We start from the raw sequence: 14,809 nt of genomic DNA on the forward strand, positions 1-14,809 counted from the left end.
GCACTCACCTCATCACGTGGATACATTCTGGCTCCTTGGCGAAGCTGTAGGCATAGCCACTGGACGTGGTTCCAAAGTCAATGGCCACCACCACCAGAAACATCTGCTGCTCTGAGACGTTTGGGTCAGCATCATTCTGCGGGTGTTCGGAGTAAGGCATGAGGGGTGGGTGGGGGTGGCCGAGCCTGGCCTTCCCGCCTGCCCAGCTGTGCACCCCCTACAGACAGAACTCTGGCTCAAGTGTGCCGCGTGGTGAGCCCTACGGAGAGGCCAGGCCAGCCTCAGCCCCCACATGGTGGCTCAAGGAGAAATGGAGGGCCAGGCTGCCAGCGAGAAGGCACCTGCCCACAGCCTGCCCCCGCCTTTATCAACTGCTTATGAACACGACTAATTGTGGAAAGTCCATCCAGTCTGGAAGCCCAGTGGTTCCTCGAGTGACACAATCCTTCCCTCACCGCCCTCCCCGAACTCCTGTGCAGACACTGTCCAGAATGCCTTACCAGCTGTGGCCCTGCCACAGCCCCAGTGACCACTCCACCTGCTCAGGCATGTTGTGAGTGGGAGGAGGGCTCTGCATGCCAGGGGCCCTGGCCATGCGATCCTACCAAGTCCTGTCCCTTCAGGGGCCAGAGCCTTTCCTCAACATCAGGCAAGTGAGTCAGGCCATTCCAGGTTTCCAAACCTTTGTTTGTTTGTTTGTTTGTTTGTTTGTTAAGCAGTATAGACTTTTTTTTATATCCACAGAACTTCACATTATAAACCAATCAATGTCGGGCTTGAAGTGTACTGCTTAGAGCAGGGGGTGAGAGCCCAATCCATCTGGCCTCTCCTCACGCTGCCCCCCACTCCCCACACACCCCGAGGTTACCCCGAAGCTCCTACAGGGACCCCTCAGGGCGCCGTCTGGAAACCCGCAGTGTGAGGACCAGGCCAGAGGAGGCCAGCCTCCCAGTCTCCCAGGACTGATGGAGTTCCGGGACACTGAGTGAGGTGAAACCCAGCCAGTTCCAGGAAAACCAGGACAAGCTGGTGCCCCCTCCTGCAAAGCCACCCCTCCCCGGGGACTTTTCTCTGGTCGGCTATGTGTAAATCCCTTGAACAGCTGCCCCACAAAAAATCCATCTTCTCATTGAGGGGTAGGGTGGGAACAAATGCCCAGTCTGCAGCCCCCTCCCCATCCAGGCCTTCTCTCCCGGGCCAGCTGATGCAGAAGCCAGCCCAGCCACAGGCTTGCAGACCGGGCAGTTAACTGCAGTCAAAAAGCCGCTGCATTTCACCGATGCCCCGGCCAGAGGTGGCTGCTCCCTTCCAAAGGGACGCCTCGCTGTCTCTGGGCCCTCAGCCTCCAAATGCACCTGCTAATGCACCCAAGCCAACAGCTCCGGAAGCACCAGCCACACCACAAAAAGCCTTCTCAGGCCGAGGGTGGGGAAGGGGCTTGGTGGGCTCACAGGACTAGTCCCGGGACCATGTACTCCCCACCCACGAAGGTGAGGGGCTGCCCAGCAGCCTGGCTCGTGAGAGCAGATCCAGAAAGCAAAGATCGTCAGCACATAGATACACATTTCTTACCACGATATGGGAAGGGGACAGCGGCGTGATTCCTGTGTCCCCCAGACTCCGGACTGGAGAGGAATATGCAGACGTGGGGGCTGTTTCTGAAAGGAAAGACAGAGGCCCTCCTTAGAAGCAGTGTGGGCTGAGCCTGGGGGCAGGAATGAGCCGTGGGGCTTCCTGCTATGGGCAGGTGCTGCTGTCGCCTGGAAGCCTGAACCCCGCCACACACGTAGTCTGTCTGTTCTGGCACTCCCTTGTGTTTGGTATTTAGAACGACCAAATGAAACACTCTTTCTCTCCCCGTGACCACCAGGCCTCTCACTACGTCCCACCCAACTCCCACTTCGCAGAGACACTGCCCGATCCCCACATGCCTCACCTCCAGGCTTGTGCTCTCTAAAGGGCCAGACCCTCACCTGGGCACCATGATGGACCAGAGGAACCTGTAGCCACCTGAGCAAATGTTTGTGTGCATTTTTTTGGAAGATATTCCAGGTTCCTTGCCCTACCCTACAGATCAACAAGCCCTATTATAGGAAAAAAGGACAAGAATACAGCTTCCAGAAAGAACTTCCTTGCTTAGTGGACACATCACCTCCTCCCTCCCTCTGGCAGAAGGCTGCATCACAATGTGGGAAACTCCTCTCTCTTCAGTGATCCTGATGGCTCTTGACATCCAGTAAGAAAAACCATGGCAGAAAGTCAGGTAGCTCAGCATCCCCGGACCCCGCGCCTCGGGCCCCACAACAGACATGAGGTCAAACCAGAGAAGAGCCAATAGCAAAGCTGCCTGAACATCATTGTATCGATTGCCCTGCTAATCTCACAGTTACGCAGGCGCTGACATTTGTCCTGACACCTTGCCAGGACCCGGTGGCCCTCCCCCAGGAATGAGCACCCAGGGAGAAGTCACACTGTCCCCGCTGGAAGCTCCACGCTGGCCTCCCTGCCCACCGCCCAGGACTGGCAGGGCCGGCAAGCAGCGGAGCACCGACGGTGAGTGACCCTGGGCACCCACAAATCCCGGGCGCTGACTGGGATGCTCTGCAAATACAGCTCCATCTAGCACACAGCCTACTACCTGGTAGGAAGGAATGGGTAGTTTGCTAAAACACACCGGTGGTCAAGGAAACCCAGAGGGTGCAACGTGACTGAGAAAGGCCTGTCTGCTTCTAAGGGAGTATAGCAGTGGCCCCATCTGCCCCTGCTGCCACATCGCTTTGGTTAATCCCACACACTTACTGGTTTTTGTGTTTTCCTGCTCGATGAGAACTCAAATAGCATCATTACCCTGGGTGCCAAATGGGCTGAGGGAATGAAATGAATCACGAAAGGGTGATTGTGAGCCTTTGAATCTGCACAGCCACCCCCACTCTCTGTAGGCATCTGGACTCCCTCCTCCTGGAAAGGCTCTAGTTCCAACCCCTGGGAGAAACACGGAGAGGCGAGTCCGTACAGAGGTCCGAAACCAACTTGCTGGGCAAAGGACTTCACCAGACATTTCTCCAAAGAAGACACACAAATGGCCAATAAGCATGTGGAAAGATGTTTAACATCATTAGTTATTAGAGAAATGCAAATCAAAACCACAATGAGTTACGGCTTCACACCCACTAAGATGGTGGCTATAAAAAAAAAAAGAAAGAAAGAACAGATGTTGGCAAGAATATGGAGACACTGGAACCCTTGTAGATATCCGGTGGGAGTGCAAAATGGTACAGCTGCTATGGAAAACAGTTTAGTGCTTCCTCAAAAAGTCAAATATAGAATTACCATATGACCCAGCAATTCCATGCCTAGGCGTCTACCCAAAAGAACTGAAAAGAGGGATTCAGACACTTGTATGTGCACGTTCACTGTGATATTATTCATAATAACCAAAAAGTGGACACAGGCCAAGTCTCCATCAACAGATGAGTAAACAAAATGTGGTGTGTCCATACAATGGAATATTACTCAGCTGTAAAAAGGAAAGAAGTTCTTTTACACGCTACCATATGGATGAACCTAGAGAACAATACGCCAAGTAAAATGAGCTGGACACAAAAGGACAAGTATTGTATAATCCCACGTACATGAAATATCTAAAATAGGCAAGTTCATAGAGACAGAAAGTAGATTAGAGGTTTCCAGGGGCTGGGAGGGAGGAGGAAGGAATGGGAATGCTGAGTTTCTATTCTGAGTGAGGTCAAGGGTCTGGAAATAGTAGTGATGGTGGTTGCACAACACTGTGAATGCAATTAATGCTCCTGATCTGTACACTTAAAAATGATCAAAAGGGCAAATTTTATGTTATATATACTTTATCAAAATATGAAATTTTTCCTTAAAAAAACTCAACTTGCTCATCTTAGAGGGAGAGCAATTTCTGATTCCTAGGAGCACCCATGGCTTGGTGCTCTTGAAAAGAGAACAGAGACGTAAGCCCAGCTCCTGGCCCAGCCTGCTGAAGTCCACTCTCTTTGCGAATCTCCCAGCTAAGGGCACCCCCTTCCATAAAGTAGGGGGAGTCCAGCCTCTCTGCCAGGGAGCCCAGCCAGATGGTCTTTCCCACCTGTTGGCAAGAAGTCTGCCCTGCCCACGGCCCCTTGGGCAGCCTGCAGAGAGATGCCATCCAGCAGTGGGAGCCACCTTCCCTCCACCTGCTACCTGCAAGGCCCACGGCCATGTGTCCACATTTGCACAGAAGGTCTTGGAAGACACCAAATGTCTAATTGCCCAGTAAATCTGGTGTTGGCAATTAGCAAACAAGCTATTATCTGCAGACAAACCATCCACCCTGCTGTCTGCTTGGTTCTAATTATCCCATCACTCAGCTCTTCTCAGAGCACGTCCCACTGACTCGCAAAAGAGCATGTGTTGGGCCACACGTTGAACACATGCCTTGGGCCCCCAGAGGACTCCAGGATATGTGAGGACAAGAACCAAGGATTTTCTTGATTCTCTCTGTCCCTCCCTCACCCAATCCCTTGCTGATCACTTAGCCAGGCCTAGAGGCAATTAACCCTCATGGACTTCCTCCATCAGAAGTAAAAATGCAGCTGTACCATGTGATACTTTAAAACTGATTTGCATAGAAGCATGGAGGAGTAACATTTTTATAGATGCATGCATATCATACACACCCACATCTAGAGCTCTACATATCCCAAATCAAAGATAACTCACCAGTTAAGGTGTACCAATCCCGCACAGGAATACACAGAGCCAGGACTGACAACTTTGTTCTATTAGCTAACTATTTAGGATGTCCAAGTGGTGCTCAAAAATTCATAGGGGAAACAATATGGAAAAGGCTATTTCAGGCCCTGAAGGGTATGGGCAATTTCTAGCATGCTAATCATCTCAACCAAGCCAGAGAGCTCTCATTCAATAGGTAATTAATTAGGAATAAACACAATGGGGTCAATGGAATATTATCTATTGATCTATGGATATTTGACAGATCTGAGATAATAGACAACAGAAAAAAGTTGATATATGGAATTTCTATATGCACAAGGTACCTACTGCGTGTCCTGCCTAGCTACCGACCGCTTCCACATCGGCCATAATCCACAGTAAGAAATAACAACTGTCACTAACTGTGGACAATGAAAGCCAATACAGTAACATCTGCCCCGTGAATACACCCACCTACATGATATTCCAGTTCAAGGACAGAGGGCCTGAGCACATGGGGGATGGACAAACAAGGCAAAGTGAAAGGCCCAACAAGGATAGACATTTTTAGAGTGCAGGCTTGGGGGCCAGAAAGGAAGCTGATGGAAATTGAACTGAGACCCATGAGTGGCAAATCAGAGATTAAAGAAAAATACTCCACCAGAAAGTGTCATCAAGGGCAGAGCTGAGGGACCTGGGAGTTCTAAGAAATACCTACTCCACTGTTCCAGCTACATTAAATAGACACTCACAGCATCTTCCATGTCCAGCCCTATGTCCCCCTGAAGTGTGGTAACACAGAGGGATCTCATGATTTCACATCACAGAATCAGAAAAACACCGAACATTTCAAGAATGCAAACAATCAGCCACAGAACCATGGTCAAGCTGAGGAGAAAGAGACCCTGAAGCGTTCTAGTAAACCAACAGAAAACAACTGTCCGGTCTCCTTTGTTATTCATTTCAGATAATTTTACATCACTTCTGTCTTGTGTATTTACTATGCAGTTGGGTTTCTTTTTTAGTTTGTGGGAATATAAAAATAATTTGATACGGATTTTTCTAGGTTCACTCAACCCAGAACCCACCTTCCAACACATTCTTCAACCAAGTCACTTTTAGAATAATTTTTGCAGCAAAGAGGGGTATTGAAAATATCTTTGAATCGAAGTAGAGGATATAAATAAGTAAAAGTCCGACTCAACCAACAAGTCTCCTGCCACAGGATTTTTTTTTAGAACCCCAAACCAGATAATGGAGGCGAAACTAGTTGAACTTACTAGGTTAATACTCATCACTCGCCTTAGGGTTGTGAGAATTAAGACAGGTTTCGTCCGGGCTCCTGTTATAAAATGCCAGACATGTGAAAATCAGACACGTTTTTATTTGCTCCTGGTTCTAATGGCTTTAATCAAAGCAGAGGTTCTTAAAATAAAAAAACACTCTTGATAAGAAACGTCAAAGCCAGCCGTAATTCATGAACTTGCTTGTCGTTCTCTGCTGGAGACATTAGTCAGCAAATGGCCGTGAGCACAGAATTGTAGACTTTCTGAGATACATAAAACTGATCCTGCTCCATAAATACAACATTTTAAAAAAATGAAGACAGAACCCTTGGGCTGACTTTCTCCCACAAGGCTCTAGCCTCATGTGAAATGACAAGTGGTCTCAACAATGGTGACGCCCCAGCTTTTCCGAATAGGCCTTCTTTCCAGCTGTCAGATTTATGTATCTATCAAATAAATGGTGGATTTCAAAAGGATTTTTAAGGTCTGGTCCTTATGATTTAAAAAATGCAATATATATTTTCATTTCTTTCCCCTCCTAGCTGTGAGATAACAGGTATTTGCTGACAATTGCCTAAAATCAGGCTATTTGAGAAAAGCTCTCCCTTTCTCTCTCTCTCCTTATATGCCTTCCCTGCACTGTCATCTTTGAAAATTGATCAGCTCAAGGTCATGTGTAGGTTACGGGCAAAAATCTTTTAAGAAGGAAAATAAAAAATTTTTATTACCCTATAACAGGCTTCATGGCTAGCTGAACTAATGCATTATTACTGTAAGCTGAACTTCCATTTCAGTAAATAATTTATGGGTTTTTTTTTTTTTTTTTAATCACCATGGTTGATGTCCAGAGTAAATGGAAATTTTATTGGCGTGAACTGGAAGGCCCTTCTGGCTACAAAGAACACCAAGTGTAAAATAGCTGCTCTCCAGATGCTAAATAATAATTATGGAAATAAGTATTTATAGTGGCAGAAGCCACAGCACCAAGCCTAGCTGAGAGTGGGGGGCCGCACCAGGCCCATCCTGACACTGGGCAGCATCTTCCAGTTATCTACTCCCTGGGATGGTTCAGGAGATGAGGTGCCCCAACGAGGGAGAACTGGAACAGCTGGATTTCCTGAGAGACAGTGAGCCCCACAAGTCCCTGCAACCCCAGACCATGGTTGGGGCGGGGGTCTCACATGCACATGTGTGTCCGGACCACTGCTAGGGGAGGTGAGGAAATGGTTTCTAGACCAACAGTTCTTCCCACAACCTTCATGAATTACATCCAACAACCTCACGGCCCTGACCCCTGGAACCCAGCATTTGGAGGGGCTCCACCAGATCACCCCATACAGTATTAAGATACTTCTGTCCCCCTGGCTTCTGTTCCATGGACCTTGGGCTCATCTGAGCAGGGCTATGTTTCACTTCCTCTCTGATTCCTCAGCTCCTGACATGTCACAGGCATTCAATAAATGTTGAGTAGGCAGATGGATGGATAGATAAAAGAATGGATGGATAGATAAAAGAAGGGATAGATGGGTGGATAGATGGGTGGGTGGATAGGTGGGTGGATAGTTAGGTGGATGGACCGTTGAGTGGACGGATAAAAGGATGGATAGTTGGGTGGATAGATGGATGGGCGGATGGATGGGTAGATGGATGGGTAGACAAACAGATGGATGTTTCTATGTACACCCAAAAGTGGATTCAGTGACTATCCACAGATTTGGAGGATTACAGAGGTCTTTCCCAACAGAGGCATTGACCCCTCTCAGTCAGAATATTAGTAATACATGTGCTAAGTTACCTACCTCTAACAATGTGTGGTCAGCTCTCAAAGCACCCAGACCTGCCTCTCTCCTTAGACGTCCCCTTTGGTCAGTGCAACCACCATGGCTCCCAGCTAGAGCTCCTAGACTCCTCCCTTCCGTCTTACCGCATTCTCAAGCCAAGTCATTCCTGTGAGAGATTCTGTTTCTACTCTGACAGGTCTGGGACCACTGAAAACTTGCATTTCTAGTGAGTTCCTGTGTCATCCTGATCAGCCCCAGAGACTGACTCCTACAGCTTAAGACACTTAAGAGACATCACGACTCCAGTCATTGCAATGCACGGACCATACTGGATCGTGATTCAAATGAACAAAACAAGAGCAAATAGAGGGGGCAGAGAGGGCCACCAGCTCGGGCCGCAGAGCCCAGGGGCAGGTCTCCTCAGAACCAGGACAGCTTAGGAAGAGGAAGGGCAAAGCCAGAGTTGGCTCTTTGGCTGTTGTTCATAGAGGGATGTAAGGAAAACAAACGGCTCCCACTGATGATGCAGACTTTGGGCGGGCTGGGTAGCTGGAGAACCCGTAGGTGTGAACGTTCACCTCTCTCTGGACACACCTTCCCCCTCTGTGAAGTGGGAGGGCCTCTATCACTATGTTTCAATAAACAAAGGACATAATTCATGAGAAACCCTCTGAAATAAATAAATGCCCCACCCACCATCTGCCGCATTCCTTCCTGGGATCAGCTATTTAGGTACAATTTTGACTCCAGGCTCTTGTACAGGTTTATTCAGACTCACATTATTAATTTGAAATTATTAGAAATGTATAAACCCAGAAATCTATCAGGAAAACTCTCCTAGTCAACAATCACCGAATGTGAATTTCATGCCAAGCTCTGAGCTTTAGAGGTGTAACTCACGAAATCCTGCTGTGTGAGGGGGCTGTGAGGTGTGGTCATTCTTCCCATTCCATGGATGAGAAAAGTAAGGCCCAGAAGGTTACGAAAGAAGCCCATGCTGTCAGGATGTCGCCCAGCTGCACAGAGTTCTCCAGCTCTGAGCCTGCATGCCTGCGCTGTGCCCAATGTCATGTCTCCAACAGGTGCCACTCATGATAGATGAAGCTACAAGAGAGATGTGACCCATTTCACAGGTGAGTAAACAGCGTGAGGAAAATCAGGAGGGCACAATCACAGGGCATTGTCATGCCCCAGCTGGCTAGCTCCACCTCTGGGCTCAGAAGACTGTGGAGCTCCTCCTTCTTTAGGTTCTGAAGTCCATTAGGGCTCTGCATCTTGAAAGCCTTAATTCTTCAAATCCAAAGATCAGGGCGTGGGAGGGGCTGCTGATAACATGGGAGTTAAAGGTACAAGTTCAGGGTCAGGAAAGCTTGAGTTCAAATCCCAGGATGGCCACTTCCCAGATGCATGACTTTGGGCGAGCTACTTTATTTCTCAGAGCCTTGATTTTCTCTTCTGGAAACTGGGGGGCGGGGGGATCATGATGATGGTGATATATTTTATAGGGTCGCTCTAAGGACAGAATGAAATGATACCTATAAACCCTGGTGCATGGCAAGCACTCAGTAAATTATAGATGTTATTTATTTCATTACCATCATCATCAAATAGGTCCAACAGCTGTTGCAAAGTAGGCCATGTGTCTACACCAGGGGACAGGCCGAGTGCCCACAGATGCGCAGTCAGCTAATGCATTTCCTTTCAATGGTGCTTCCAGGCTTGTTAATCAAGGATAAAAAGACCCACTGGACAGAAACTTGGCACATGGAACCCTCAGGGAAACTCTTAGCGATGGGAACGGGGCTGTTGTTGCCACGGGTGAGAGAGACTGCCTGATCCCGACTTCACTGCTCAGCCCATCTGCTCACCCCAGCGGCACGTTCAGAAGGACAGAGGAGAATCTGGGAGGCCACCTGCCCCACTCCCACCAGGGAATGAAATGCAGGCTTTCCTGTTCTCTACAGTGAAGCACACTTCAAAACTGAACAAGTCAGTGAAAAAGCTCTGTCCCACTCCAAGGAGAAGATGCTACCTGCTTGGGCCCCGGGAAGACCCTGGCCTTCCCCAGTTTCCATCATGAACAGCCCTGGGGCAGCTCAGTCCACAGTGGTGCTTACTGTACTGAAGTTACAGACAGAGCCATTCTGGCCCGCTGGTCTCACACACAGTGGAATCCTTCACCTCCCGAACATTCGCCATCTGTCCCTGGGGAGAGGTGAGGGAGAGGCAGAACAGGAGGTGAGGGTGGGGGAGACAGACAGCTGAGCCTTCCTGATGAGGGAGAGCTGTACCATCTCCAGGCAGGAAGGGTGCCCTTAGCCCAGGTGTACCCCTAGCGGGGGAACCCGAGCATGAACTTCCCATTACAAACCCCTCTGGAGAGTGTCTTAACAGAAGAGACACCGTGCACGGCACAAAGGCGCCTACGTTAGGGGAAGGGATGTCTCCCAAGCAGGGCTGCATCCACCCATAGGCAGGGGTGCCATTTTCATACCACAAAGGTACCACCCGAAGCCAAGAAATGAAGAGCTCTATCACCTAGAGTAGGCACCATTTTCCAATTTTTGCACCCAGAGCAGATCTTTTTCTAATTCATCTGAGAGCACTCTAAAAGGTAGCCGTGGCACTTAGTAGTCAAATGAGAAAAAATGGCTGGTAAGGCACTGAGTTCCCCATCACTAGAGGGGTTCAACCACTCAATTGTAGAAGAGGAACAGAGGGTCGGAGAAACCGGGGGTAGGTGGGAACTAGACTGTATAGATTCATGCATTCTGCCTAGATTCACTATGCACTTACTACCCATCAGGAGCTGCGTGGAGGCTGTGTTGCAATGTGGTGAAGCCCAGGGGAGGGCTGGTCCAAATCCCAGCTCAGTTACTTACTGGCCTTGGTGGATCCTGCTGTGTCTACCCACAATCCATTTTGTTCTTCTTAACTAAACCTCCATTTTACATGACTATCATGGAGGCGGCGGAGGGGGACCTTTCCCCAGACCCAGGGCTGATCCCGGATGATTGAAACCGATCATGGCAAACCCCCTCCCCTTACCAACGACAGAAGTGGGAATGGGTGTGTGACTCAGTGTGGGCCCATGGAGCATGAAGGAAAGTCACCTGGGGGCTTCTGGGAAAGAAATATTCTTACTCTAAAGCCAGTGCCCTGAGGAAGAGCCCGTGGGCACCATCTTGCCACCAGCCTGAGATGCAGATACCACCGAAAGAACCTCCATCTGTTCCTGATGGGGTCCGTGAGCTGCCAAATCAACCTGCTTTGGGGCTTGCTGGGCTTCTGGACTTTCTATTCAGAGTTATAATTAATTTCCTTTTTCTGGAAACAAGACAAAGTCAGGTTTTCCATGCTTTGCTGCTAAAAACTGATTCATAGCTGTGCGACCTTAAACAAGTGACTAAACTTCTCTGTGGCTCTGTTTTCTGTCTGTATTAAAGAGGATAATAATAGCTCTTACCTCTCAGGGTTGATAAGGATTAAATAAGAATGCTGCAGGCAAAGATCTTAACAAGTGTAGCTATTATTATTTATACGGTGGCTCATTTTATCCTTACAAACAAACGTAGAAAGTAAGTCGTTATTAGCCCCATTTGACAGCGAAGGAAACCATGGCACAGAGAGGTTAAGCATCTTCCTGAAATCACACAGTAGTGAGTGCCTGCCCCAATGCCTGAGCTCCTTCGCTCCATCACACTCCAGCCGCGAGGTTCCAGGACTCCGTGACTGGCCAGAGTCTGCACCCGGGGCAGCTGGTGACACTGCACAGCGAGGAATGAGAGCTGCGAGGTTGGGGGGGAATCGAGGAGGGCCTGCAAACAGGCACGAGCTTCTTTTCAGAGTGATGAAAATATTCTGGAATTTGACAGTGGTGATGGTTGCACAACCTTGCAGATGTCCTAAGAGCCACCAAATTGTATACTTTAAAATGGTAGATTTTATGGTAAGTTAGTTTTTTTATGATATGTGAATCTCAATTAAAAAAAAAAAAATCAAAGAGCTGCTGGAAACCACCCTGTAAGGAAAACTGTCCCCCGTCCCGCCGGTACTCAGGAGCACAGCCTTCCTCCCTGGAAGTAGACGTTAGTCACCCTCCCCCCCACACACACACACCCTGGCCACCACTCCCTCCCGCCCTCCCTCCATCCCTGGGCAGCCGCCAACCTCTCCCCTGACACCCTGCTCTTTGGCAGCATGTGAACCCGGGCCCAGGGCAGGGCTGGCGCCCCAGCCACCAGCTGTGTTTTCCCTTTCCCCCCAGATGCTCCGAAGCTGCGGGCTGGACCAAACCGAAGGCCACGCTCCATCCTGATGGAGAGCCGCTCTCAGACGACTTGTCGGGGCTCCCCCCGCAGACAGGCAGGCTCGAGGTGTTCTGGAATCCATGCTAGAAGATGCCCAATAACCTGTGGCCGGAACTAGCCCTCAGCTGAAGTCACCGCCCCATCTTGTCAGGAGGGCAAACTGCATCAGCCTTGGATCATTGTTCTGTGTAACTACTTATATGTGCCGTCACCACTGAGCGAGGGTCCTGGGGCTGGTAGGTGTTCAGGAACCTGCCTGAGAAGTTGCTGCTTCCAGAAGATAGAGAAAAAGAGAAGGCAAGTGTGTGAACCATCCACTGTAGCCCGGACAGGGGGGCTTCCAAGGGGGTGACTCATAGGAGGAGCTCCCCAGGATGCTGGACACCCCCAGGAACCAAATGCCCTCTCGGCACTGGTGGCCCGGCTCTGTACCCAGAACATTGCTCACATGGTGGCCAAATATTTCCATGTTAGCAGGAAGGACAGAAAGTCCTTTCCAAGACTTTTAAAGACTTTTTAAGTTTAAAATCCCTCATTCTTACTCTTTTTATACAAAACCTTCAATGAGGGATTGGCATTCATACAAAGAAAGAATTAGTAAACTGGGTTAAGATATTAACTTTAAATTTTGCTAAGTTAAGCAGGCATGGCAAAATTTCAAGAGAAACTCCCTCTTGAAAGGATTTAAAATAGAATATCTACATCCAGAGCTAGAGAGGGAGATCAAAACAAAGAAAGAAAACCAATGAACAATTCCCCCAGGACCAAATTTGCTCAAAGTCTTTTCCCAGGGAGTAGAAAGGCCATGCAAAGGTACTTTCTGGGGAATGAGGCTGACTTCCTCAGGCGAGTCCACGGAGCAAGGGCCAGACTCCGAGCCACGGGACCCAGAGTGTCTCCCAAAGCATCTCAAGGCCCACCTGAGACCAAGCAGCTTTGATGAGGGGAGTAGAGCCTTAATACACTATATGAATATACTCCATGCATCCCCAGGAAATGCTGCACACTCTGTGTTTAGGAGCCACAGGGAGGCCACGCAGATGGTCCCAGCTGCGCACACACCCCAGAGCGTGTGTGTCGCATGTGCACGAGTGGGCACACAGCCTCCAGGACCCCTGTCCCAGCCACTGCAGTGCCCGGGTGGGTCAGAACTGAGGCCCAGGGAATGGGACTTCGCACCCCCGCACACACCATCTGGAGAGGGCCAACTGCCCAAGCTGGGGACTAGGAAGGACCACTGGGGCATCTGTAAGCCCAGGTGGTCTGTCTGTGGCTTTTTATTACCGTTGTCCCACAGGCCTGTCCCTCCCAGGATGCAGGCCTGCCTGCTTCATTAAGCCCAACCATGTGCACGGCAGCTTCTCTGACACTTCATTGTTATCTTTAACAGCTCCTTCTGGAACTCAATTAATCAACAGCCATCTCCTCTGCAGAGCAGAATGCTCCAGACACAGAGTGACCGGCCTGACTCACGGCAGGCACACCCCCACTGAGACGGAATGTCCGAGCGCAGAGCAGTGACCTCCCCCTCTGGCCGGTGACTCACGGAAGTGACCACAGGAATGCTCCCGACAGGAAAAGTGGGAGCTGGTGACAGGGACACCTGGACAGGTCGCCTCCCTGCCTCTCTCTCCCCACAGACCCAGTCTAGAAGGTCTTGACGATGTGGACACAACGTTGAGGACATTCTGGGTTAGTGAACAAGAAGATTCTAGAAGCCAAATATGCAGTGGGGAATTTCTACCCAAGCTGAACACATCCCTGCCCTAGGACCCAGCAACTCCATGACTAAGATTCTACTCAAGAGAAGGGAGCGTATACAGGCGTCCACAAAAAAGATCTGTTCCAGAATATTCACAGCAGCTTTTTTTTCATAATCACCAAAAACTGGAAGCAATCCAAACATCCATCAATAAAAGAATGGATGAACCAGGTGTGGTATCACCGTAAGATGAAGCAGGACTCTGCAGGGCAATCACTTCAGCATTACCTGGGAAGTTCATCCACTAGGGTGCACGTGAAACAGCGCCCCCGTCCCCCTCAAACCCTGCATGTCTGTCCGTGCTCTCCTTTGCCCCATCCCCATTGGGCTGCCATGAGTCTTGTCCAGAGGACATGTCTCACATGCATATTTAATTCATGAGAATCCAACTCTGAATTATCAGGCCAAAACAGGGTGAATGATTTCAATTCAAACATTGTAATTAAGAAAACTGTAAAATTCTATTTGCACTCTTTATTAGACACTGGGGTAAGTGCCACAGGGGCATTGGGGTACGGGAGGCAGTCCCAGGGTGGTGATGCTTGACTGGCATCTTCAAGGGCAAGTTTGCTGAGTGAACAAGACGGGGAGAGAACACCAGGCAAAGGGAACAGCATGGGCAAAGGCAGAGAGCTGTGGAGAGAGTCCCGGAGGGCCCCACACTCTGCCTCCAGGCTGCTCCCCTGGAATCATGTCACAACCACCAATTTCATCAGGTTACTCTAAGCCTCAAGCACCTACCGTGGCTCTCTATTGCCCTGCCTATCAGATCTAGCTTGTTAACCCATCAGACGCCTCCCTTAGCCCCTCACCGCTGCCCCATCATTACTGTCCCCACAAACCCCTGCACCAGCTGGACTGTTCTCTGCCATCTGGGAAGCCATCTGCCACCCCCAGGCCTGGCTCAAGCACCCGTCGGCAGGGAGAAAAGGCCCCATTGTCCTTCCCCCA

General features: G+C 49.6%; 1 protein-coding gene across 1 annotated transcript in view; it reads right to left on the reverse strand.

The window, feature by feature from the left end:
- Positions 1-14,809, reverse strand: part of HSPA12A (heat shock protein family A (Hsp70) member 12A) — a 61,765-nt gene that overhangs the window by 31,119 nt on the left and 15,837 nt on the right. The window contains exons 2-3 of the mRNA XM_045878936.3: positions 1,573-1,658; positions 9-136 (exon numbers count right to left, since the gene is read on the reverse strand). Coding sequence (XP_045734892.2) covers positions 9-136; positions 1,573-1,658 — 214 coding nt within the window. The remainder of the gene's footprint in view (positions 1-8; positions 137-1,572; positions 1,659-14,809) is intronic.

This window comes from Mirounga angustirostris, unplaced genomic scaffold (genome assembly GCF_029215605.1).
Source record: "Mirounga angustirostris isolate CCGP_5_RB_7025 unplaced genomic scaffold, mMirAng1.0.hap1 SCAF_6, whole genome shotgun sequence".
Taxonomy (NCBI): Eukaryota; Metazoa; Chordata; class Mammalia; order Carnivora; family Phocidae; genus Mirounga; species Mirounga angustirostris.